The 25,465-nt window shown below is 39.1% G+C and overlaps 1 protein-coding gene across 16 annotated transcripts in view; it reads right to left on the bottom strand.

Moving 5' to 3' along the window:
• TRIM37 (tripartite motif containing 37) overlaps positions 1-25,465 on the bottom strand; it is a 126,438-nt gene that overhangs the window by 67,461 nt on the left and 33,512 nt on the right. For 8 of the 16 annotated variants that reach the window (XM_054457918.2, XM_054457916.2, XM_063655646.1 and 5 more), the window contains exons 9-15: positions 22,599-22,723; positions 16,009-16,059; positions 14,209-14,290; positions 12,685-12,761; positions 8,561-8,740; positions 3,414-3,528; positions 1,349-1,564 (exon numbers count right to left, since the gene is read on the bottom strand). In XM_054457918.2, the coding sequence (XP_054313893.2) occupies positions 1,349-1,564; positions 3,414-3,528; positions 8,561-8,740; positions 12,685-12,761; positions 14,209-14,290; positions 16,009-16,059; positions 22,599-22,723 (846 nt within the window). The remainder of the gene's footprint in view (positions 1-1,348; positions 1,565-3,413; positions 3,529-8,560; positions 8,741-12,684; positions 12,762-14,208; positions 14,291-16,008; positions 16,060-22,598; positions 22,724-25,465) is intronic. The other 8 variants (XM_063655650.1, XM_063655652.1, XM_063655648.1 and 5 more) reach the window with 3 other exon arrangements.

Raw genomic sequence — 25,465 nt, 5'->3', positions numbered from 1 at the left:
TAGATCAATGCCAAGTAAACAAGACGTCTATTCCAAATGTTTCTACTCAGTTGATCACCCCATCCAGCCCATAAACCAAGCACCAAAGAACAATACAGTTATCAAAAATCTATTTTCTGCTCCTGTGCCTCAGCTGCTGAGCCCTGTAGAGAAAAATCACACAACCACACTGACTGATATCATTTTCCTAACTTATATGTGCCGCCTTCAGCTAGGCCCTCAGTGTGACTGGAATCCTTCACATATTCCACATCAGCTTCCTCACAGAGTAACGTTTCAAACCATCAGTCCTCCATTCTACCTAATTTTACCATTATCAAGGTCATTAATTAACACTGTCACCTATCTGCACAGAAAAAAAATACCCACTATTAAGCAAAAACTTCCCCAACTTTCAGTTGCCTTACCTGCAAACTCCACCCTTCCTTTAACTCAGTTTATCAAAGGTTAACTGCTTCACCTGACTGCTCCATTCCAAACCCTATTATCTCTAGTTTATCAAAGCACTTAATCTTCTGTGCATTCTCTCGACCCACTGGGTCCTTCATTTTAACTTAAAACTGAAGTCTCTCATCTTAAAAATTACTACAAAAAAACCAACTGTCTATGCATCCCTTCTTATGTAAAAATATCAACTACTTCTTGAACTCTTATTCTGGATTCTGTCTGTTGTTTAGCTGGGCTAGAACCTGGGTATCTACCGAATCCTACCTACGTAAGTAATGATAAGGCATGTACTAGTTTCAGTGAATGAAAATAGAACACCTTCTTTTTTTTTTCCTTTGAGACAGAGTCGTGCTCTGTCTCCCAGGCTGGAGTGCAGTGGCACAATCTTGGCTCACTGCAACCTCCGCCTCCTAGGTTCAAGTGATTCTCCTACCTCAGCCTCCCGAGTAGCTGGGATTACAGGCAAGCACCACCACACCCAGCTAATTTTTGTATTTTTAGTAGAGACAGGGTTTTGCCATGTTGGCCAGGGTGTTCTCAAACTCCTGACCTCATGTGATCCGCCCACCTTGGCCTCCCAAAGTGCTGGGATTACAGGTGTGAGCCACTGCACCCGGCCAGAACACATTTTTAAAATCCACAATGTATGGTAGTTTAGTTTTTAAAATGTACATCACGGTTTGTTTTATAGAATGTATTGTTTTTTTCACAACCTTGAAATGCTTTGATTCAACAACTTCTGACTTATTAACATTTACATAAGGGCATACATACATTACTAATGTAAATCAATGGACAATATTTTTAGCCTACTGTTTCAGCACGTAATATGTTAAAAGCCATGATTCGATTCTACTTTTTTTTCTCAAACACAAAAATCTAAAACTGGCCTCATTATTACATGATAATCTTCATTCTGAATCTTCTCCTCATCTTCTTCATCCTCTTTGGCCTCTCTTACAGAAGCTGTAGTAGGACCACCCTCGAGAAGCATGTCAGAGCATGCAGACTTCTTAGCTCGTGTCTCCGGAGCATCATCATTTTGGGGGCTAAGATGGTTATCTGGTGGTGACAAATCCCTTGACTTCTGAGTTCGAGACAGCTCAATAGTAAGTCTCTTTTAAAACAAGAAAAGCACAAATATTAGCCACAGCCCACTGGCGCAGTAAAAGATGTCCCAAGTGAAAAAAAAAATGCATCCAGATGTTCCTAAAATCATTTCTTTCTTTCCTTATTTATTTTTTGAGAATGGTCTCACTCTGTTGCCCAGGCTGAAGTGCAGTGGTGCCATCATAGCTCACTGCAAGCCTTGAACTACTGGGCTCAAGCGATCCTACTGCCTCAGCCTCTCAAGTGGCTGGGACTGGAGGTGTGTGCCACCATGCTTGGCTAATTTCATTTTTACTTATTTTTAGAGACAGTATCTTGCTATGTTGCTCAAGCTGGTTTTGAACCCCTGGGCTCAAATGATCCTCTGGCCTCGGCCTCCCAACATGCTGGGATTACAGGAATGAGCCACCTCACTTGGCACCATTTCTTAAACCATTTCTCTGAATCCCTACTGCCTTTTATTTATAAAAAAAATTGATGACAAAGATAAACTGCCCCATTTATGCTCATCCTCCTTCTTTCATATCCAGCCTAAGCTAAACATACAATTAGCAAACAGTATAGTGAATACAGGCAGTTTTAAATAGCACATTTAACATGAAATCTCTGAAAGCATGTATTTATTCATATTTTCCTCCCTGACCTATTAACGACTCTCAGCACTCCAAACCTCCTGCCACACCCTAACTTCCTAAGGGAAATGAAACAAATGAAACATTCCTTAGTTTACCACTGTAAAATAAAAATTCACCAATTAATCTTCCCCAGTGCTCATTCAACAATAGTAAGAGTTCAAGATGGGACAACTTTTAATTATGCTATAGCCTAGAATCCTCTAAATCCAAGATAACTTGTGGAAGAGAAACTAAGTCACTGACAGAAACACAAAGAGCTTACCTCAAACTACAGCCACACTGTTCAAAACAACTTTATGCGATGATGGAAATGCTCTAGATTTGCAGTAACCAATGCAAGCACTTGAAATGTGGCTACTGCAACTAAGGAACTAAATTTTTAATTTTAATTAAGTTAAATTTACAGATCAGGCACAGTGGCTCACACCTGTAATCCCAGCACTTTGGGAGGCCAAGGCAGGCAGACTGCTTGAGCCCAGGAGTTCAAGACCAGCTTGGGCAACATGGAGAAACTCATCTCCACAAAAAATACAAAAACTAGCCATGACACATGCTCGTAGCCCCAGCTATCTGGGAGGCTAAGGTGGGAGGATCACCGGAGCTTGGGAAGTTGAAGCTGCAGTTAGTGGAGATTGTGCCTGGCAACAAGAGTGAGTGCGACCCTGTCTCCAAAATAAAAAAAAAATAAATAAAGTGGCAGGGCGCGGTGGCTCACGCCTGTAATCCCAGCACTTTGGGAGGCCGAGGTGGGCGGATCACGAGGTCAGGACATCGAGACTATCCTGGCTAACAGTGAAACCCTGTCTCTACTAAAAATACAAAAAAATCAGCTGGGTGTGGTGGCGGGCGCCTGTAGTCCCAGCTACTCGGGAGGCTGAGGCAGGAGAATGGGGTGAACCCGGGAGGCGGAGCTTGCAGTGAGCCGAGATTGCACCACTGCACTCCAGCCTGGGAAACAGAGCGAGACTCCGTCTCAAAAAATAAATAAATAAATAAATAAATAAATAAAGTAAAATAAAAATTTACATAGCCATATGTGGCTAGTGGCTACTAAACTGGACACTGCAGAACCGGTAAGGATGGGGAACAAGATAACTAGATTTTTTTCTAATTACAAATTACAAAATTGCAAATAGCAATAAATATATAAAATCTCATTACAAATATAACAAGCCAAAAGGACAATAGGAAACACTAAAACAGAAATAGATATTTCCCTACCTCTTTAAGGTTGTTTATTTGTTGGATATAACTAGTCTGTGCAGCTTCCAACTGAGTAATGTACCAATGCTGGTCCCGGGATTTTTGAAAGAAAGTTGGTGAACGTACCTGAAACCTTAAAAGAATTGTGCCACATTAAAAAAAAAAATTCAAATGGTAAAATATCATCAGTCTAGCACTGAATTCTGCAATTTGGGTTAACTTGATTATAAGGCCAAAATTCACATAAACTTAGAGCTGCTAGTATTTGTTGTTTATAGATGTAGTCCACAGATTATGACACAAGGTTCTGAAAAGCCAGTTGTCCTCAAACTACCTTTCTAAAGAAATAACATTGTACATTGTAGTTAAGCTTCCCAAACTAACCTACTAAGGCATATTTATTATAATAATGTAATAACTAAAATACAATGATGATCATGAGTTGGGAAGAAGAGAGCCACATACTATGCAGTTTCCTTCTATAAGGAGGAGATAACTCTTATCCCTTTCTTCCCTAAATGAGGCCCTAGCAAAATACAAAGTTTTAAGTGCTGCTCTTTATATTTCTCTATTCCATCTCAGGTTCCCGTATTTCCTGCCCCTCAGAAAAAAATCCCTTCCTGGCTCAACCACCCAGGATTGCTTTACTGTCCCCCAAGGAGTTACATGCTCTAAATAAACTATATCCTGAACCCTTCAAGATAGCAATCAAAACTGCCCTTATTACAATACGGCATTATTTCAGCTTAGGTGAGGAAAAAAAGTACTGCACCTACATAAAATCATATTAATATATAAATGACAGAATCTTAATCTATCCAGAGTTGTTTTAATTAAAAAAAAACTCTCACTAAAGCAAACAAACCTCTACCTTTGTTACATAGCCTAACGTGACTATATTTACAGCGAAAAAATTGCAGTGCATGTGTGAAGGTGTTTTTGAAGAAAGGAAAAACCACAAGGCAAGACTAATTTGGACATCTCTCTCATTCCTTCCAGCCCTTTTACCCGGCTACACAATGTTAGCTGTTCATTTTTTTCTAGGATTTTACACCTTAGTTTAAGAACCTACTGACCATTTAACAGTTATCTGGCAGCAGATATCTAGTTTTAGTCAAGAATACTAATGCAAGAAAGGACAGAACATAAACACTGACTATAAAACAACAGTCCTATTTAATGTTGGGATAGTCTTTATAGGTCAGAAGTTTTTGGGCATCATTATATGTTATAACTGGATGATCAAAATGAGAACTTGAGTATTTAAAAAAAAAAAAGAGATTGGCTGGGCACAGTGGCTCACACCTGTAATCCTAGCACTTTGGGAGGCTGAGGTGGGCAGATCACCTGAGGTCAGGAGTTCGAGACCAGCCTGGCCAACATGGTGAAACTCCGTCTCTACTAAAAGTACAAAAATTAGCCAGGTATGGTGGCGGGCACCAGTAATCCTAGCTACTCAGGAGGCTGAGGCAGGAGAATCGCTTGAATCTGGGAGGCAAAGGTAGCAGTGAGCCGAGATCACACCACTGCACTCCAGCCTGGGCAACAGAGTGAAACTCCATCTCAAAAAATCAAATCAAATCAAATCAAGAGATTAAAGTATGTTCTGAACGGAACTGAGTAGAGATGATTCACTCAACTGAGCAGAGACGATTCACAGTCTAGGAAGTACCCACTGGTAAGACATTAAAGTAAGACCGTCTAAACACTATTATTTTCTTTGAATGATTTAAACCACTGGTTAACCCTGACCATTAGTTCTAATATTTTGCCATTAAAACAAAACCAAGCAGCAGGTAAAATTTCTTAACTTTCTGTTTTAATGAAAGAATGAAATATATATTCATAGTTACAGAAAAGCCTTAAATAACTTTCTAATAAATACATACAAAATTCCACCAGAATCTTGAACTAAAAGGTTTAAAGTTTGAGCAATGTCTCATTAAATAAATAAATATAATAGGATAATGAGAAGCCCCCCTATCCACAAACTTCATAGCAATCTACTTACGGTGCTACTATAACATTATTTTATAATAAGAGAGTAGTAAATTCTGTTTTTATCTGCCAATTTCATCTTGAGTTCCCTGTGGACAAAAACCATGTCTATATTTTTCTTATTAGCAACTCAGTGTCAGGCATATGGTACAGACTCAATGTTGCTTGAAAAAAATGATGTCATAACAGGAATTTGTTTCTGTACTAATAAGTAACGCTAATAAGGATGGAACTAAGGCTATAAGAAAATGGGTCTTTTATAGGTTGGTAAAATTGATGTTTGAATAATTTTGTAATTCTCTCTATGGCTGAAGCATGAAATAGCAATAAATTATTTCTCTTGGTGAATAGTTAAACCCCAAAGTCTGAAAAGCTATACGAAGAAAACTAAAATAATCCCTCCCCTCAAAAAACATGATTCCAGGCACAGTGGCATGCACCTGTAATCCCATCTACTTGGGAAGTTGAGGCAGGAGGATCACTTGAGCCCAAGAATTCTAGACTAGACTGGGCAATATAGCAAGACACTGACTCTAAACAAAACAAAACAATAACAAAAACATATCTTTTTCCCTATGCTGAAAATCATATCCCTTGTTAAACTTCTTTATACTTCCAGAAAAGCTAAGGAAAACACATAAGAATAAATGCTGATATGACAGCAACTCATCTGTCCAGTATGCTCAAGAACAAAGAGCTCCAAATAAGGGAAATTCAGGAGTACATTAAATCACTCTCAAAAAAAAATGTTTAAAATTGTTGTGATGAGAACTTTTTAAACTGTTAAATACTCTGAAACTTCTCAGTTCAGAACATATTTTAATCTCTTTTTTAAAATATTCAAGTTCTCATTTTGATCATCAAATTATAACATCATGTAATGATACCCAAAAACCTTTTTTTGTTTGTTTTTTGTTTTCTTAAGATGGAGTTTCACTCTTGTCGCCCAGGCTGGAGTGCACTGGTGAAATCTCGGCTCACTGCAACATCTGCCTCCGGGACTCAAGCGATTCAACTGCCTCAGCTTCCCAAGTAGCTAGGATTACAAGTGCCCGCCACCATGCCCAGCTAATTTTTGTATTTTTAGTAGAGACATGGTTTCACCATGTTGCCCAGACTGATCTTGAACTCCTGACCTCAGGTGATCCACCCACCTCAGTCTCCCAAAGTGCTAGGATTACAGTTGTGAGCCACAGCGCCCAGCCAATGCCCAAAAACTTCTGACCTGTAAAGACTACCCCACGTTTAACAGGGCTGTTGTTTTCATTTACTTTATTATTATTTTTGAGATAGGGTCTTGCTATGTCGCCCAGGCTGGGGTGCAGTGGCATAATCTCGGTTCACTGCAACCTCCACCTGCCGGATTTCAAGCGATTCTCCTGCCTCGGCCTCCTGAGTAGCTGGGAGTACATGCGCATGCCACCACAGCCCGGCTAATTTTTGTATTTTTAGTAGAGATAGGATTTCACCATATTGGCCAGGCTGGTCTCACAACTCCCGACCCCAGGTGATCTGCCTGCCTCAGCCTCCCAAAGTGCTGGGATTACAGGCGTGAGCCACCACGCCTGGCTAAATAGGGCTGTTGTTTTAGTCAGTATTTATGTTCTATCCTTTCTTGTAAATACTACACCAACAATCAACAATAAAAATTGATGGTTTTGGCCAGACGTGGTGGCTCACGCCTATAATCCCAGCACTTTGGGAGGCCGAAGTGGGTGGATCACCTGCAGTCAGGAGTTGGAAACCAGCCTGATTCAACACAGAGAAACCCCGTCTCTACTGAAAGTACAAAATTAGCTGGGCATGGTGGCGCATGCCTGCAATCCCATCTACTCGGCAGGCTGAGGCAGGAGAATCGCTTGAACCTGGGAGGCGAAGGTTGCAGGGAGCCAAGATCGCGCCATTGCGCTCCAGCCTGGGCAACTAGAGAGAAACTCCATCTCAAAAAAAAAAAAAAAAAAAAATTGATGGTTTTCCCAAATACCACATGTTCTCACTTATTATTTAAGAGCTAAATGGGCCGGGCACAGTGGCTCAGGCCTGTAATCCCAGCACTTTGGAGGCTGAGGCGGGCAGCTCAAGAGGTAAGGAGATCGAGACCATCCTGGCTAACACGGTGAAACCCCATCTCTACTAAAAATACAAAAACAAAATTAGCCAGATGCAGTGGCAGGCACCTGTAGTCCCAGCTACTTGGGAGGCTGAGGCAGGAGAATGGTGTGAACCTGGGAAGCAGAGCTTGCAGTGAGCCGAAATGTTGCCTCTGGGCGACAGAGGGAGACTCCATCTCAAAAAAAAAAACAAAAAAAAGAAAAGCTAAATGATGAGAACTCAAGGATATGAGGGGAAACAACAGACACTGGGGCCTACTTGAGGGTGGAGGGTGAGAGGAGGGAGAGGATCAGAAAAAATAACTATTGGGTACTAGGCTTAGTATCTGAGTGATGAAATAATCCGTACACCAAATCACCATGATGTGAGTTTACCTGTATAACAAACCTACGCATGTACCCCTGAACCTAAAATAAAAGTTTAAGAAAAGAGTAGAAAATTGCTGGTTTTCATCAACTTTCATCTTGATTCTTCTACTTTTAATTTGCTGTTATTTACAAAGAACTGATAGTTGCTTTATAAAATTAAGTTGTAAAACCAGTCACTCAAATATAATATGCCCTGTGAAGTGAAAAAAATCAGCACTTTATCCCTCACTATTCTTAGATTTCCAAATGGTGAGGTCACTAGAAGTTCAACAGACTAATGGAACATTACTATATTTACTGGAAGTTGTAGTTTCCCACCCCCCCCCCCACCTTTTTTTTTCTTTTTAAAAAGATGGGGGTCTCATAATGTTTCCTAAGCTGGTCTCAAACTCCTGGGCCCAAGCCATCCTCCCATCTCAGCCTCCATAGTAGATGGAAACACCGGCGCACCACTGCACCCAGCTTATCTTTAATGGAATTGCTAACTATTTAGATGTCAAAAAAAGTTTGACTTTTTGACTACAAATTTTTGATTATTATCCACTTAAAACAGTTAAGAAAGTGATAAGGTTATAGTTAGTATGAATTTCAATATTCATCTTTGTTAACCAAATGATCTTTGAAATATAGTTCTGATGACATTATTTCCCCACAATAAAAACCAAAACATTAAATTTTTCCTATTACCTTAAAATCACTGTATCATTTTGTGGATTCAAGTATCCTTCATTTGCAAGTAAGTCCAAACGGAAAAATCTATTATAGCCCCAGCATTCTCCAACTTCAAAGTCAGATGCAAATTCTCGAATGATATTTTTTGTAGGATCATTACAGGACTGGTGAACCATCTCTACACGATATTCATATCTAAAATTGAAAAACAGACCATTACTATACAGTTAGTAAAGTAAGAATAAAAGACAAACTCATCTAAACATTAAGGTCCCTAAGTAATTACCTGAGAAGAAACCTTATTGATATATGCAGTTACATTTCATCATTTATAAAAACAGCAGTATTTTGGTTTTTTTTTATTTATTTGAGATGGAGTTTCACTCTTGTTGCCCAGGCTGGAGTGCAATGGTGCAATTTCAGCTCACTGCATCCTCTGACTCCAGGTTCAAGTGATTCTCCTGCCTCGGCCTACAGAGTAGCTGGGATTACAGGCATGTACCATGCTTGGCTAATTTTGTATTTTTAGTAGAGACGGGGGTTCATGTTGGCCAGGCTGGTCTCGAACTCCTGACCTCAGGGGATCCACCCACCTTGGCCTCCCAGTGTGCTGGGATTACAGGCGTGAGCCACCACGCCCAGCCAGAAAAAGAGCAGTATTTTTTTGTTTTTTTGAGATGGAGTCTCACTCTGTTGCCCAGGCTAGAGGGCAGTGGCGGGGTCTCAGCTCACTGCAACCTCTGCCCCCCAGTTCAAGTGATTCTCCTGCCTCAGCCTCCCAAGTAGCTGAGATTACAGGTGCACAACACCACGCCCAGCTAATTTTTTGTATTTTTAGTAGAGACAGGGTTTCATAATGTTAGCCAGGCTAGTATCAAACTCCTGACCTCAGATGATCCACCCTCCTTGGCATACCAAAGGGCTGGGATTATGGGTGTGAGCCACCGCGCCTGGCCAAAACAGCACTATTTTGAATGAACCACCAAAACATGCATGGCACTAGGTCCTTTTTTCCTCGTAAAGATGTTTACCAATATATCAGGTATAAAACAACACCTCAAAAAATAAATAAATTTTGAATAAACAAGTAATTCAAAGTTGCTTTTGTTTTACTAATGCAATATTTTTTCCATATATTCACTACATATGTTTCCTCATAAATATTGTTATTCTATTATCCTTTGAGGTTTATCACCTTCCAATTTTAAAATATAAATTTTGAAATATTCTACCATATTTTTCCAGTACAAGTGATAAGAAAGCAAATTATTGTGTATTCAGAAAATCAAAGGCTATAAAATTTCCTAATAGAAAATAAGTATGCAGCCATAAAAAAGAACAAGATTATGTTTTTTGTGCAACATGGATGGATGGAGCTGGAGGCTATTATCCTCAGCAAACTAATGCAGGAACAGAAAACCAAATACCACATGTTCTCACTTATATTGTGGGAGCTAAATGATGAGAACTTATGAACACAAAGAAGGAAACAACAGACACTGGGGTATACTTGAGGGCAGAGGGTGGGAAAAAGGAGAGGAGCAGAAAAGATAACTATTGGGTACTGGGCTTAATTCCTGGGTGATGAAATAATCTGTACAATGAACCCTCATGACATGAGTTTACCTATGTAACAAACCTTCATACGTAACACCCAACCTGAAATAAAAGTTCAAAAGGAAAAAGAAAATAAGTAGGCTGGACACAGTGGCTAACACCTGTAATCCCAGCACTTTAGGAGGCCGAGGTGGGCAGATCGCCTGAGCCCAGGAGTCTGAGAACAGCCTGGGCAACGTGGCGAAACCCCGTCTCTATAAAAACAAAAAACAAAAAAATTAGCTGGGTACGGTAGTGCATTCCTGTAGTCCCAGCTACTTGGGAGACTGAGGCAGGAAGATCACCTGGGCCCAGGGGGTTGAGGCTGCAGTGAGCCATAATTGTGCCACTGTGCTCCAGCCTCAGTGACACAGCAAGACCCTGTCTCAAAAAGAAAAGAAGTATACATTGGGAAAGCCAATATATTCTAATTTATATATCCGATCTTGTAAAATTTTCAGGTTTACAAAAAGACAAAGATAGTCTATAAACTTTTGTGCATTAATGCACATTATCAAGAAAGTGAAAAGACAACCTACCAAATGGGAGAAACTATTTGCAAATCATATGTCTGATAAAGGTTTAGTATCCAAAATATATAAAGAGTTCTTGACCAGGTACAGTGGCACACACCTGTAATCCCAGTACTTTGGGAGGCTGAGGTGGGCGGATCACCTGAGGTCAGGAGTTCAAGACCAGCCTGGCCAATATGGTGAAACCCCCCCGTCTCTACTAAAGAGACAAAAATTGGCTGGACATGGTGGTGCATGCCTGTAATCCCAGCTATTTTGGGAGGCTGAGGCAGGAGAACTGCTTGAACCTGGGAGGCAGAGGTTGCAGTGAGCTGAGATCATGCCACTGTACTCCAAGCTGGGTGATAAAGTGAGACTCAAAATACATTAAGTAAATAAATAAATTGAGACAGGGTCTCACTCTGTCATTCAGGCTGGAATGCAGTGGTGCAGACACAGCTCATTGCAGCCTCAACTTCCTGGGCTCAAGCAATCCTCCTGTCTCAGCCTCCTGAGTAGCTGAGACGTGTGCAGGGTCTCATCATATTGCCCAGGCTGGTCTCAAATTCCTGGTCTCAAGCAATCCTCCCGCCTTGGCCTCCCAAAGTGCTGGGATTACAGGTATGGGCCAGCCAGTCTGGCATATTAACCTTTGAATGAACACAAGACACTGTAAATTTTACTCTGTTGGATGTTAGATACTTCAGCAACCTTATAAATTTTCTTGAGCTTCCTTCTGGGATGCAGTTAAGTTACTTGAAAACAATTTGATCCTTTCAGGTCTCACTTTTGTTAGGTGGGTCCAGAGCAGTGTTCAGTCTAGGGCTAATTTCTGCTATCGAGGCAAAAACTTCCTTAGCATTATACCCAATCAATGACCCATGAATTATAAATTTCTCCACCATGGCAGGTTGCAACAGACACAGTTCCTGGCCCCGTGTGAACACCAGGCACTCACTATTCCCTCTAATCCTGTCAAGCAGTTCTTTCCCCAATCTCAGGTAGTTTCCTCAGACATATGCCCTGATAAGTACTCTGCTGAATACTCAAGGGGAACCCATTACGGATCTCTAGACTTCAGTCTCTGCAGCTTTCTCCTCTCTGGTATTTTGTCCAATGTGCTCTAGCTGCATTGTCCTTTCTAGACTCTCAGCACTATCCCCTCAACTAAGTCTGCCAGATTCTCCCTCAGTCTCAGCTCCTCCCTGTGTTGCAGCCTGAAAACTCTCTCAAGGCTGTAAGCTGGAGAAATCGCAGTTAGTTTGTGTTTCTCATCTCTCAGGGACTGCTTTCATTTGTTACCACCATGTCCAGTGTCTAGAAAATGTTGTTTCATGAGGTCTTTTTTTTTTGGTTCTTGCAGGAAAATGGGTAGATCTCATCCCTCTTGCTTCATGTTAGCTGAAAGCAGACATTCCATACCAAACTAACAGATTTCATGTAACAGAGTTAAAAAAAAAATCATTAATATGATTCCAGATCCCACATTGTAAATAACATTTAACAACCTACCACTTGTTCAGTTTGGATGTAATATCAAAGAAGATCCACAATTATCTAAAATCACCTTAAAAATATTCCTCCTTGACAAAAAGTATATTTGTGGTTCTCAGGGACTGAGGGAAAGGGGGAATGGGAAGTGACTGCTAACGAGTACAGGGATCCCTTGTGGAGTAAATAGAATGCTATAAAATTAGATGCTGGTGATGGTTGTAGAACTCTGCAGACAGATTTCATACATGTATTTCAATCAAAATGATATTTTAAAGAAATTGAATATAAAAGTAGACATGAGAATCCAGTTGTCTTCTTCTAAGCCAGATAGTAAAGAGATTTCTAAAAATGCAAAGCAGTACAAGTTTTCTTAAAAATATTTTTAGAAAAATACCATCCTATGATGCCAAGAACATATTATTCTACATCTTACAGACATACCAATACAGTAATTAACAAAAATAAAAATTAACAAAAATTGCTAGGGGGAACGTATGTAAATGCACATTAAGGTTGTTATTTAATTACACTTCTTACTTAGAAGTTTCAGGCAAGCCAGCTGAGAGTTCCAGAAACACAGATAAGTAGTAACCTCGCACAACTCCATTTCCATCCTAAAAGAAGAATAATCAGTTTAAGTGTAAAAAAATTAAGCCACAATAAAACAAAATGCAGATAATATCTGATATCTAGATTGAGAAGTACTTCTAAGCCTCAAAGCAATGAAAGAAATAATTAAAAACACCAATAGATTTGAGTTCTTAACTTTAAACTTTTGTGCATTAAAAAAAAGTGAAACTACTAAGGCACAAAAATGAAGGGAAATATCAACAACCACAAGAAAGGTTAAGAGTTTTAACATATATAGAACCCTTACAAATCAACCTTAACAAAAAAACAAGATCCTAATGGAAAAAATAATTTCATTAGAAATGAGTGAGGCAAAAAAAAAAATTTTAAACGAAAAATTAATTTTTAAGACCAACATACAAAAAGGTAATACCCTATGCTGAAAGTAAATATAATTTCTATATGATTTTAATATTAGAATTCCATGTAAGATTCTGTCTAGAGATTGAGAAGTTGTTTAAATCTCTACTATAGATTTTATTTTTATAAAGATAATTACTCCCTCCCTTTTTGTTTAATTTGGCAAGACTTTTAAAAAAAGAGAATTACTTCCTATGTATTTCCCTAGTACTTCAGGTGTCTATGTTTTAAAAGAATCACATTTATTATAACTACTTGTTTAAACATCTGTTCCCCCAACGAGACAATGAAGGCTGAGAACAGAGATCCTTATACATCTCCAGTGTCTACTGGGATATGACTACAGAGAGGTACAAGTACTATTAACCCCTTAATTTTTAGTCTACCTTGCTTGAAAGGACCTGAGGCAACTTTTGAGGTTCGACATGATAATCACTCAATAGATATCAATGAATAAATGACTCATCAGCTAGGTGAATAAAGCCAGACATAAAAGATTATATATTATTGTATAATCCCATTATACAAAACTTTTCTAAAAAAAAAAATCTGAAACTACATATTGAAAGACTTCAATATGTAACTGAGAATACTAACCCAGGAGGACTAAAATGTGTAATAGTAAATTACTGGACTCAAAAAGATTATTTAGCATCTAGGCAATATCACCAAACATCTTTAAAGGTAACGAAAATTAGTTTATTATCAGACTTTTCCTAAAGAAAATGGAATTGCATATTGAAGATACCCAATGAAAGAAAATATGAGCCAAGGATTTTATATCCAGCAATACTAGCCTTAGAATATAAAGGGCAAAAACTGTTTTCAACATATGAGAACTCAGGGAACATTGTTTCCAATAGGCCTTCCAGCAGAATGTATTAGAGAACAAGATGTAGACAAACAAACAGTTGTCTAATTATGGGGGGAGAAGGGGAACAGGGAATGGGGACAGCATATGTAACAAAAAAAAAGAAGAGTTCACAGTTCTCAGTAATCAAATTAGTATACTACAGAACTCTGAAAGAAAGACCTTGGTTTCAAAATTTATTAGAAATATGAAAAACTTACTGGGTAAACTTTTAACCTCCAGCAAAGTCCTGAAACTTGAAGAGGTGGACTGTAAACAGGATCTGCCCTCTGACGCAAAGTGCTAACGAAAAAGAAAACCAACCAAATCCCAAGATCAAAACTGTTGTGAAACGGCAACAGGCAAAAAGAAAGACCAACCAGTTTCTTTGTTCATATTTGAAATCCTAGACAAATAACAAGGTGACTAAACAGGTCAAAATTCCACCGTAAAAGTTTAGATATGCTTACATTCTGAAATAAAGAAAACTTAAAGACACTGAAATATTCAGCAATATCTTTAAAGTTTCAGGGAAAAAAAAAACCCTCAAAATTGTGACATTTAAGGGAAAAGGAACGTATTACTAAGTCTCCCAAATTTAATTAATGCTTCAACAAGCAGTCTTTCACCATTAAAAATAAAACAAAACCCAGAATGTTTCTTCCTCACTTCTCTGCAGTATAATCATCTTTTAACATTGAAAAACGAGAGTACACTAAACCTTAATACATGTGGGAAAAACCTCAAAAAGACTATGTTTTAGCCACAAAAGTAACCCATAAGAAAAGACAAATTAAATGGGAAGAGGGATAAATTCTGTGTGGCTTTTTTTTTTTTTTTTTTTTTTGAGATAGAGTTTTTTGAGACAGAGTTTTGCTCTTGTTGCCCAGGCTGGAGCACAGTGGCACGATCTCGGCTCACTGCAACCTCCACCTCCCGGTTTCAAGCGATTCTCCTGCCTCAGCCTCCCAAGTAGCTGGGATTACAGGCGCCCACCACCACGCACAGCTAATTTTTGTATTTTTAGTAGAGACGGGGTTTTATCATGTTGGCCAGGCTGGTCTTGAACTCCTGACCTCGATGATCCACCCGCTTCGGCCTCCCAAAGTGCTGGGATTACAAGCTTAAGCCACCATGCCCTGCCCAGTGTGGCCTTATTTTGATGGCCTTTGCCTATTATTTGGAGTTTCTCTCCTGAAGACCTTGTATTCCTTGTTTCCACTTCCATGCTGCCCTCAAAGACAAATTGCTAAGAATCTTTGCATGTTATGATCTTCACTTCTGATCTTAGAGAAAAAGTAGTAAAAGCTTAACAAAATTAACATACAACTGACAAAGCCTACACATTTCTTACAATAATGGCCCCTTATCCACAATTCTTTACTTTGAGCTGAGATAAATGGATCTCAATGGATTTCTTCCCAGCACTTTTATTTCTGAGGATGGGTAAGATGGGGCTCATCAACCTCTAACTGTCCGGCCCCCAACCTTAGTCAAAGCTAAGTGATCTCTCTTATTTAAAATGGTTCCTCACTTTGGGCAGGGCACCGTGGCTAATGCCTATAATTCCACCACTTTGGGAGGCTGAGGTGGGAGAATTACTGGAGCTCAGGAGTTTGAGACCAGCCTAGGAAACACAGTGAGACCCCATCTGTGTGGTGGCACACGCTTGCAGTCCCAGTTACTTGGGAGGCTGAGGTGGGAGGACCGCTGCAGCCCAGGAGGTTGAGGCTGCAGTGAGCAATGATCACGCCACTGCACTCCAGCCTGGGTGACAGAGCAAAACCCGGTCTCAAAATAAAAAGAAAAGGTTCCTTTTCCCAGACTAGAGAAGCAGTCAGTCTAAAGATACAATATAATCCAGCACAAATTATCTCTACGTTTCTAATAGGAAACTTATTCTTCTAAGACTTCTAAAGTGAGTGACACAGTTCACTAGATTACTGTCTTACCAAAGAATACCTTTCTGGCTCTTCCTTATATACACATACAAAAAAACCAGAATTGTCAAAAACTCTTACCTGAAATTCTCTAAAACAAAAGTAGCTGAATCGTAAGATGGCACTAATTCACTAAAAAAAAAAAAAGGCAAAAAAAATTATTTAGCTTACATGTTTAAAATTCCATTTACCTAAAAAAACCAAGTCCCTCACTAGTATCTTAAAAACCTTATTAAACTAAAATCTGAGAAATATTTTTAAATCTTTATTGAACATAACATTAAATCAAATGAATTCATAAAACCATCAAGTTTGCAATTAAATTGGAGATACAAATACTTTATAAAAGTTTTTTGGCTGGGCAAGGTGGCTCACCCCTATAATCCCAGCACTCTGGGAGGCCAAGGTGGGTGGATCACCTGAGGTCGGGAGCTCAAGACCAGCATGGCCAACATGGTAAAACTCCATCTCTATTAAAAATACCCAAAAATTACCCAGATGTGGTGGTGTGCACCTGCAATCCCAGCTACTTGGGAGGCTGAGGTACGAGAATTGCTTGAACCCTAGAGGCGGAGGTTGCGGTGAATCGAGATTGCACTACCACACATCTCTATTAAAAATACCCAAAAATTACCCAGATGTGGTGGTGTGCACCTGCAATCCCAGCTACTTGGGAGGCTGAGGCACAAGAATTGCTTGAACCCTAGAGGCGGAGGTTGCAGTGAATCGAGATTGCACTACCACACATCTCTATTAAAAATACCCAAAAATTACCCAGATGTGGTGGTGTGCACCTGCAATCCCAGCTACTTGGGAGGCTGAGGCACGAGAACGGCTTGAACCCTAGATGCGGAGGTTGCGGTGAATCGAGAATGCACTACCAAACTCCAGCGAGGGCAACAGAGCCAGACTCTGTCTCAGTCAACCAATAAATCAATAAATAAATACTTTATAAAAGCTTTTTTTCCTAAAAGAAAAAAGGCAATACATTATATAATTAATTATTAAAGTAAGTACAAGAAATACACTTTAAAAAGTACTATGGAAATGGGAAAAAGAAACTGACACTTAGGGTGTGAATCTGAATTATGAAACAGATATAAAACATCCTTTAAAAAATGAAACAACAGTCAGCGATATCACAATTAATCCCCAAACTTCCTTCTTTGGAATGGATTATGGGAAATACTAACAGACCTCAAATACTTTGAAACTATTTACTAGCAAATAAATCTATACATTTTTATAGGATGAATACCTCATCACCTAAGGGGCAACTGTGATGGACTAGCACACTCACACTTTCTTGGCAAGTCAAAACTACTTCAGGCAACTTTAGTCCCATCCAATCCTCTTCAGAGAGAACTGTATTATAATCACAGAATGGACTAAAAGTCACTTTGCTGCTAACTACCTTTAATCATGTGGATGGTTTGTGCACTGTCATTAGAACACCTCAAAATTCATTAAAACACTATGAAAAAGATTATCATACAATGTTTTAATACAATGTTATAAATTTGATATATAAAATTACAAATTTACCAAAACAATAAACCGCAAACCATTTCACCACATCTTCAGATATATTTTCTAAAGTTCAATTAATCATAATTTTGGTTATTATCAAAACAAGATAAAAGATACATCTATAGCACTGCCACACTATGATAGTGTCTAAAGAAATTAGTGGCTTGCAATACAATATAGACAAATAATTCTTTATTTTAATGTAAGTACGTATAGCTAAATAGGTCACATCTTTTACATAGTAAGCAGATGTACTTTGCCCTGTGATTAACTGTATAGCTACTATCCAAATTGACTATGTCAGGAATTCCTATGATATCCCTAGTCAGTTGTTATCCTTCTTAGAAGACTCACATTCCTCATCCCCATATCCTTTTGCCTGGTTAACCCTTACTATTTCTTCAGATAACAGATTAGAAGTCACATACTCTTGGAGGTTTGCTCTAAGGTCTTCCCATTATATGATCTCCTAGCACTCAACATACACAAACCCCAATTAGCAGGACCAATGCAATTAGTGCCTAGGAAGCCTTTCTGGAACCATAAACCTATTAAGAGCTCTAAGGGACTCTTCCCAGTATAGTCTTCAAATTTGACATGCTTTTGTAATTTTGTGCAACTTTCAATCAGGTCTCATCAAGTACAGAATATCCTCCACAACATGCAAAGACTTTAATCAATCCCCAGTTGCCTGCTAATCTGCATATTATTTCTTCTGCCATGTCCAGTGTAATTTATTTCCTGTGTTGTTGTTACTGTTATTTCTGCTTTAAGTCCAGACTATCATTATCATATTTTATTGGCCATTAAGGGTCAAAAGACTTCAGCAGAACAGAAATCAACAACAGGAAATGCCATTTTCAACTCAGAATGGTGAAGTAGAAAGCTTCCAGGCTAAAGAGTATAGGTTACTAACACTCATGAACCAAGAGGTTACAGTCCAGTTTACCCTAGTCTCACTTGCTAGGAGAAAATGACCACATTCAGAGCATAGAAAACAGGTACTGTGATATACTTTTACATATGTACATTTTCCTAGAGAAAACTTTTTGGACACAAATAGTATAATGACAAATTAGTGGTATGGGGCAGCATTAAACAGGATACTTACTTCCCCTATCACCAGTTACCACATTAATTTTATTACTGTTCCAATAACCTGTTTTTCTAAATCATAATTATAAATCCAAAGAGCTCTGTATTATGCTTAATGCTAGCACCTAACACATGCCTAAAATATAGCTGGCATATATTCACTGAATGAATGTTTACAAATACTTGCTGGCAGATTCGTAGAGTTGGAAATATTTGCTCAAAATTTCTTTTGCAAAAGAAATTATTTTGCTTTTTTAATTTTAATTTTTTTTTTTTTTTTTTGAGACGGCGTCTCGCTCTGTCACACAGGCTGGAGTGTAGTGGCGCGATCTCAGCTCACTGATTTTGCATTCTTTATATGTATATACAAGCTATTGCTACTGCTAGGCCATCTAATTCCACCACCACATCTCCATGTTATGCTCATTCATTTAGAGATTATCTTCAATCATACTGATGTTATCATTCTGTGGCTGCAGATGAGGCACTGCTTTATCTTTTCATAGTTTTAAAATTTTCTCCTCCTCTCTTACAAGTGTAGACCGCTCTGGTTATGATGACTGGATTCATCTCATGATGGTGTCAGTGAATCTTTGTCTTCACAGAATATGGGAAACCACCCTCAAATCATCTCTAGCCCAGTAATCTGGAAGTCACTGATCTGCAAATCTTCAGACCAGTAACCTCATCATAACTTCATCAACAAAGGGAAAAAAGGGAGAACCACAAGCATCCATTTGTTTCTTAAGGAAATATACTGCTGAGCTATATAAAAACTGGTTCTCCTTATCAACTTGAGTATTTCTCCCTGAAACATAAAACTCTCTATGAACTGACAGCTATACTATTGTATCTTTTATTTTTTCTTTTCTGCCTCAGCCTCCGGAGTAGCTGGGATTATAGGCATGCACCACCACGCCTAGCTAATTTTGTATTTTTAGTAGAGATGGGGTTTCTCCATGTTGGTCAGGCTGGTCTGGAACTCCCAACTTCAAGTGATCCACCTGCCTCGGCCTCCCAAAGTGCTGGGGTTACAGGCATGAGCCACTGCACCCAGCCCGCAGTAAGATGTTTAGTTCCTCTTCTCCCATGTAGCACCTACAACAATACTGGGCACATGGTCTTTAATAAGTAACACTTCACTGATTTAGTGACCTTGTCTTCTCCATTGTGGCTCCACCACCAATTACTAACTGATGGAACTAAAGGCAACAGAAACACCACTGCTTTGCACATCTAAACTTTCGTGTGTAACTTAATGTCACGAATGCTGGTCTTTCTTATTTGGCCCTCTTTTCCTGTATGTTGCAACTAATAAAATAGGGTTCTAATAAGAATTAAATTAAAAGCCAAAGTTTCCAATAAGGTAGTGAGCGTTACTGGAGAAAGAGAGAAGGCCCTAAAAGTGCTTAATTAACAGACTAGTGAGCATTGTTGCCTGCCTGATGAGCTGCTGAAAGTAGTATAAGAATGGGAATTTACATACATCAATGGTTCCCAAACTTTAGTGCAGTATTATTACTTAGAGTGCTCAAGACACATTTCTGAATACCACCTCTAAAGATTCTGGGGAAGTTGGCCTGCGAATTTGCATTTCAGACAAATGCCACACAAAGCTCTGACTTAGGTCATCCATGTACCACACTTTGGATTGAGAAACATTAATTTTTATATATGACTCTTAGGTCAAAATCTGTTTCATTCCAGAGGGGATGAAACGGTTCAGAAAACAAATCTTCAAAACTGAAATAGCTGACCACAGTATCAATGAGGCAGCCTAGGGATTTTGGTGAACATTCTTCAACCAAATCTACTTAATGACAGCAAATAAGTAGTCTTTTCAATAATATTCAGTGCTGTCATTCAGAAATAGAGATTTAAACAAAAAAGTCAGTGCTTTAAAAAGATATGAGTATTTTATGAGGTTGTTAATCAGAAAGAAAGGAAGACTTCTACTGGTCAATGAGAACCACCGGAGTTCTAGCTGTCAGAAAAACTTCGCCCTTCTGTTTATAAGACTGTGGCATCTATAACGAGTAAGAAGGGCTTATAACAGTGATTCTCAGTCAGGGGTGATTTTGTCCCCATGGACATTTGGCAGTGTCTGGAAATATGTCTGTCACAACTGCAAGGTGGTGGGGTGGGGAGTGCTACTGGGATACTGCTAAACATCCTATAAAACACAGGAAAGCTCACCCCACCCCACAAATAATTATTCTGCTCAAAATGTCAACAATGCCAAGATTGAAAAGCCCTGGCTTATATGATATACTCTAGTAAAACGAATGCGGCCAGGCATGGTGGCTCACACCTATAATCCCAGCACTTTGGGAGGTCAAAGCAGGCAAATCACTTGAGGTGAGGAGTTTGAGACCAGCCTGGCCAACATGGAGAAACCCCGTCTCTACTAAAAATACAAAACTTAGCTGGGCGTGGTGGTGCATGCCTATATTCCCAGCTACCCAGGAGGCTGAGGTGTGAGAATTGCTTGAATCTGGGAGGTGGAGGTTGCAGTGAGCCAAGATCACGCCACTGCATTCCAGCCTGGGTGACAGAGTGAGACGGAGTATAAATAATAATAAATAAATAAAATAATAAATTAAAAAAATAAAAAATAAAATAGTACAATGAATGCTCTGTGGTCATCACAGGCATCACATATTAGAGGAAAAAGAAAAGGCAGCTCAACATATAAACATTTTTATAACAAAGGCTGTTTTCTAAATGTGCCACAGCCCTCACCATGGTAGGAAAACTTGATAGTATTCCATAAGTCATCTCTCTAAGATAAAGTCTGTCACACCAAAATGTTTATCTGAAGCAGTGGCTTCACCCCTCATCTTAGAATAAGCTAAGGAGATTTTAAAAGAACAAACTGAAAATGTCCATCTGAACCCAATGTCATAGGCTGAATTGTGTCTCCCCAAATTCCCATGTTAAAGCCCTAACCCCCAATGTGACTGTATCTATAGCCAGGGCCTTTAGGAAGATAATTAAGGCTAAACGAGTTGATAATGGTGGGTCTAATACAATAAGGCTTGTGTCCTCACAAAAAGAGAAAGAGACGCCAGAGACTGATCTCTCTCCAAGCAAGAACAGAGAAAAGGTGAGGTGAAGACACAGAAAGAAGGCAGCTGTCTGCAAGCTGAGGCAAAAAAGTGCATTTTCTGACACCCTGATCTTGGAATTCTTGTCTCTCAAACTGTGAGAAAATACATTTCTGTTGTTTAAGGCACCCAGTATATGGTATTTGTTATAGCAGCCCAAGTAGACTAATATACACCCAAAGATTTTCTTTCAAATGGCCTGGGGTATGGTATGACCCAGCACTGATTAATTTTCAGCCAAATCCCAAGTGATTCCAATATCTAGTCAGAAACCACCAGTCTAACACCACAGAATGATGACAAACATGCTTGAAGGAATATGCTGTTCAGAAAAATTCTAAGGTTTAGCCCAAGATGAAAACTAGGATAGTTTTTGCCATAAATATTTCCTCTCTCTATCTTTTAGGATCTGGAGATAACATGGCGTCACCTTCAAATTCTTTTGGCATTTCATCAGTTTCTGAGTTTTGTGTTAGGAGATATAGTTCAATTCAAAAGGTACACTGATGAAGCTAATGTAATCAATTATTTTTTTCTATACTATGGAAGATGGAGCTCTTGGAAAAAAAATGACTCCTAGTTCATTATCATTTTCTCTTAAGAGTCAAAAGTGTCAGTCTGTGAGACTTATCAGGAGAACTAGATTTGTATGTATACAACAGAGCTCTCCAGACCACTCCATTATAAACAAGACCTTAAAAAGCTATGGAGTGGCCAAGTGTGGTGGCTCATGTCTATGATCCCTAGTAATTTGGGAGGTCAAGGTGGGAAAATCACTTGAGTCCAGGAGTTTGAGACCAGCCTGGGCAACAAGTGAGACCCTATCTATAAAAGAAAAGAGAGAGAGATGGCATTAAAAAAAATTACATTCTTTTGAAACAAGTATATGCATTTCCACATAAATTTCAAATGAAAATAAAATTAAAAACTGTGTTATACCTGGTAAAGTCTGGTGGAACAGGAGTGGTAACAAAAGATGCCATGGGCTTCCGATGAACTTGCTGAAACATCATAAGGATCTCTGAGCTCTTAGATATCAACTCACTCTTACTACAAGACCGCAACTGTGTGAGGAAAAAAATTATCTGAACAAACAAAATTACTATTCACTGCCACCTCGAAATTCTTAAGAAATTACAAATTATTCTGATTATAAACTGAAAAAAATGGTAAAAATAACTCAAAGTGAGCTTGAGAATTAAGAATGTACGAAGAATCTAGGTTTATTTCTATAATATTCTAACAGTAAAGTCACTGAATAAGTATACTTAATATTAATGCATTTTTCTCTCCTTACATTTTAGGATAAATGAGGTTTTAAGCAAGTACAAATATACTTTCAGGCTGGTACAGTGAAGTTCTTATGAATGTATTAATGAACAAACCTGTAAGTTGAAAGCTTTTTTTTTTTTTTTTTTTTTTTTTGAGACAGAGTCTTGCTCTGTCGCCCAGGCTGGAGTGCAATGGTGTGATCTCGGCTCACTGCAACCTCCGCTTCTTGGGTTCAAGTGATTCTCCTGCCTCAGCCTCCTGAGTAGCTGGGATTACAGGTGCGTGCCACTACACCCAGCTAATTTTTGTATTTTTTAGTAGAGATGGGGTTTCTCCATGTGGGTCATGCTGGTCTTGAACTCCTGACCTCATGATCCACCCGCCTCGGCCTCCCAAAGTGCTGGGATTACATGTGTGGTGTGAGCCACCATGACTCACCAAGTTGAAAGCTTTTAAAAGCAATTTCTCAGATTGTATTTTAGGTAACAGAATACAAAATGTACACACATACACCCGTGTGTACACACACACACACACACACGCGCGCACGCGCGTGCACTATCTGATACTAATTTTGGAAACACTATTTTGGGAAAAAGTAATAAATCTAACTTCCGTAACATAATCATGGTAGATAAAAGATAAGACTACTAATTTTTTCTTCAAAAAAACCAGTTTGAAGTAACTCCCAGTTCTGCCACTGACTAATTACATGACTCTGAGTCTGTTTACATACAAAACTAAAATAGTAATATCCACCACTGCTTACTTTGTGAAGTTTGTTATAAGGATTATGAAGTTATAGTGAAAAAGCTTTGTAAACTATCTGTTATGTGCTGAATTTTGTGCCCCTTTCCTCCATAATTTATATACTGCAGGCTCAACCTCCAGTACCTCAGTCTATCTGGAGATAATCTTTAAAGAGGTGATTATGTTAAAATGAGGCCACTGGGGTAGGGCCTTAATCTAACATGACTGGTGTCCTTATTAAGAGGAAGAGACTCTAGGGCTGCACAACCACACAGAAAAGTCCACGTGAGGACACAGTAAGAAGGCAGTCATCTACAGGCCAAGGAGAGAGACCTCAGAAGAAACGAAACCTGCCAACACCTGAATCTTAGACTTCCAGCCCCTAGAATAATGAGAAAACAAATTTCTATTGTTTAAGTCTCACAGTCATTGGTACTTTGTTATAACAGGCCTAGCAAACTAATATACTATCAAATGCCATATAAATGATATTCATAAACCCACCTACAGGTGAGTTTATATCTTTTAAATAACAGTTGCTTAAGGCTCACCAAAAATAACACATCATATGGCTGGGCACAGTGGCTCCCACCTGTAATCCCAGGACTTTGGGAGGCTGAGGCGGGTGGATCACTTGAGGTCAGGAGTTCAAGACCTCATGACCCGGCCAGTTCAAGGCCTGGCCAACATGGTGAAACCCCATCTCTACTAAAAATATAACAATTAGCTGGGCGTGGTGGCACGTGCCTGTAGTCCCAGCTACTCAGGAGGCTAAGGCACAAGAATTGCTTGAATCCAGGAGGCGGAGGTTACAGTGAGCCAAGATCGCGCCACTGCACTCCAGCGTGGGCAACAGGGCAAGACTCTGTCTCAAAAAAAAAAAAAATGTATCATATATCATGTGATATATATCAAAGTTTATAGTCTTGGGTTACCAAGAATAATGATATCATGTTTGAGCTACTGCATCAACCAATGACATAATGGTAAGTGGTAACAGCAGAAAACAACAAACAGCTGCATATTTTGTCATTCATATTATTATGTGTCAGGCATTGCCCAAGGCATTATGGTTTTTTAAACAATTTACATAAAATGATCTAAAGTTATTTGAACTGTTTGCTAAAGATTTTTAAGGTATGCTAAAAATCACTGTGTATATGTACATACATACACACATAATACAAAAAATTTTAACGTATTAATTGAATGCTTACTGTGTATATCCTTCCTTGACACCATTTCTTCCAAAAGCAACTTGCTCCCTTCAACAGAAGTTTATTACCACTATACATGTGTTTCCACAATTACTATGTGTGTACATACATCCATAAACAATGTTCTGAATGTTTTCAAACTTTACATAAAGACTATCAGGCTATATCACCATGTAGCCTACATTTTTCGGTTAATATTACTTACCTTTTTTTTTTTTTTTGAGACAGGGTCTCGCTCTGTCGCCCAGGCTGGAGTGCAGTGGCACGATCTCAGCTCACTGCAGCCTCTGCCTCCCGGGTTCAAGCAATTTTCATGTCTCACCCTCCCGAGTGGCTGGGACTACAAGCATGTGCCACCACGCCCAGCTAAGTTTTGTATTTTTAGTAGAGACAGGGTTTCACCATGTTGCCCAGGCTGGTCTTGAACTCACTCAAGTGATCCGCCCACCTCGGCCTCTGAAAGTACTGAGATCACAGGCATGAGCCACCATGCCCGGCCTATTTCTTTACTTTTTTAAACAGATGGGTCTTGCTATATTTCCCAGGCGAGTGCCGTGGCTATTCACA

This window comes from Pongo pygmaeus, chromosome 19, assembly GCF_028885625.2.
Source record: "Pongo pygmaeus isolate AG05252 chromosome 19, NHGRI_mPonPyg2-v2.0_pri, whole genome shotgun sequence".
Classification (NCBI taxonomy): domain Eukaryota; kingdom Metazoa; phylum Chordata; class Mammalia; order Primates; family Hominidae; genus Pongo; species Pongo pygmaeus.
Note: the sequence above shows the minus strand (reverse complement) of the source record. Positions and strands in the feature narration are given on the sequence as shown.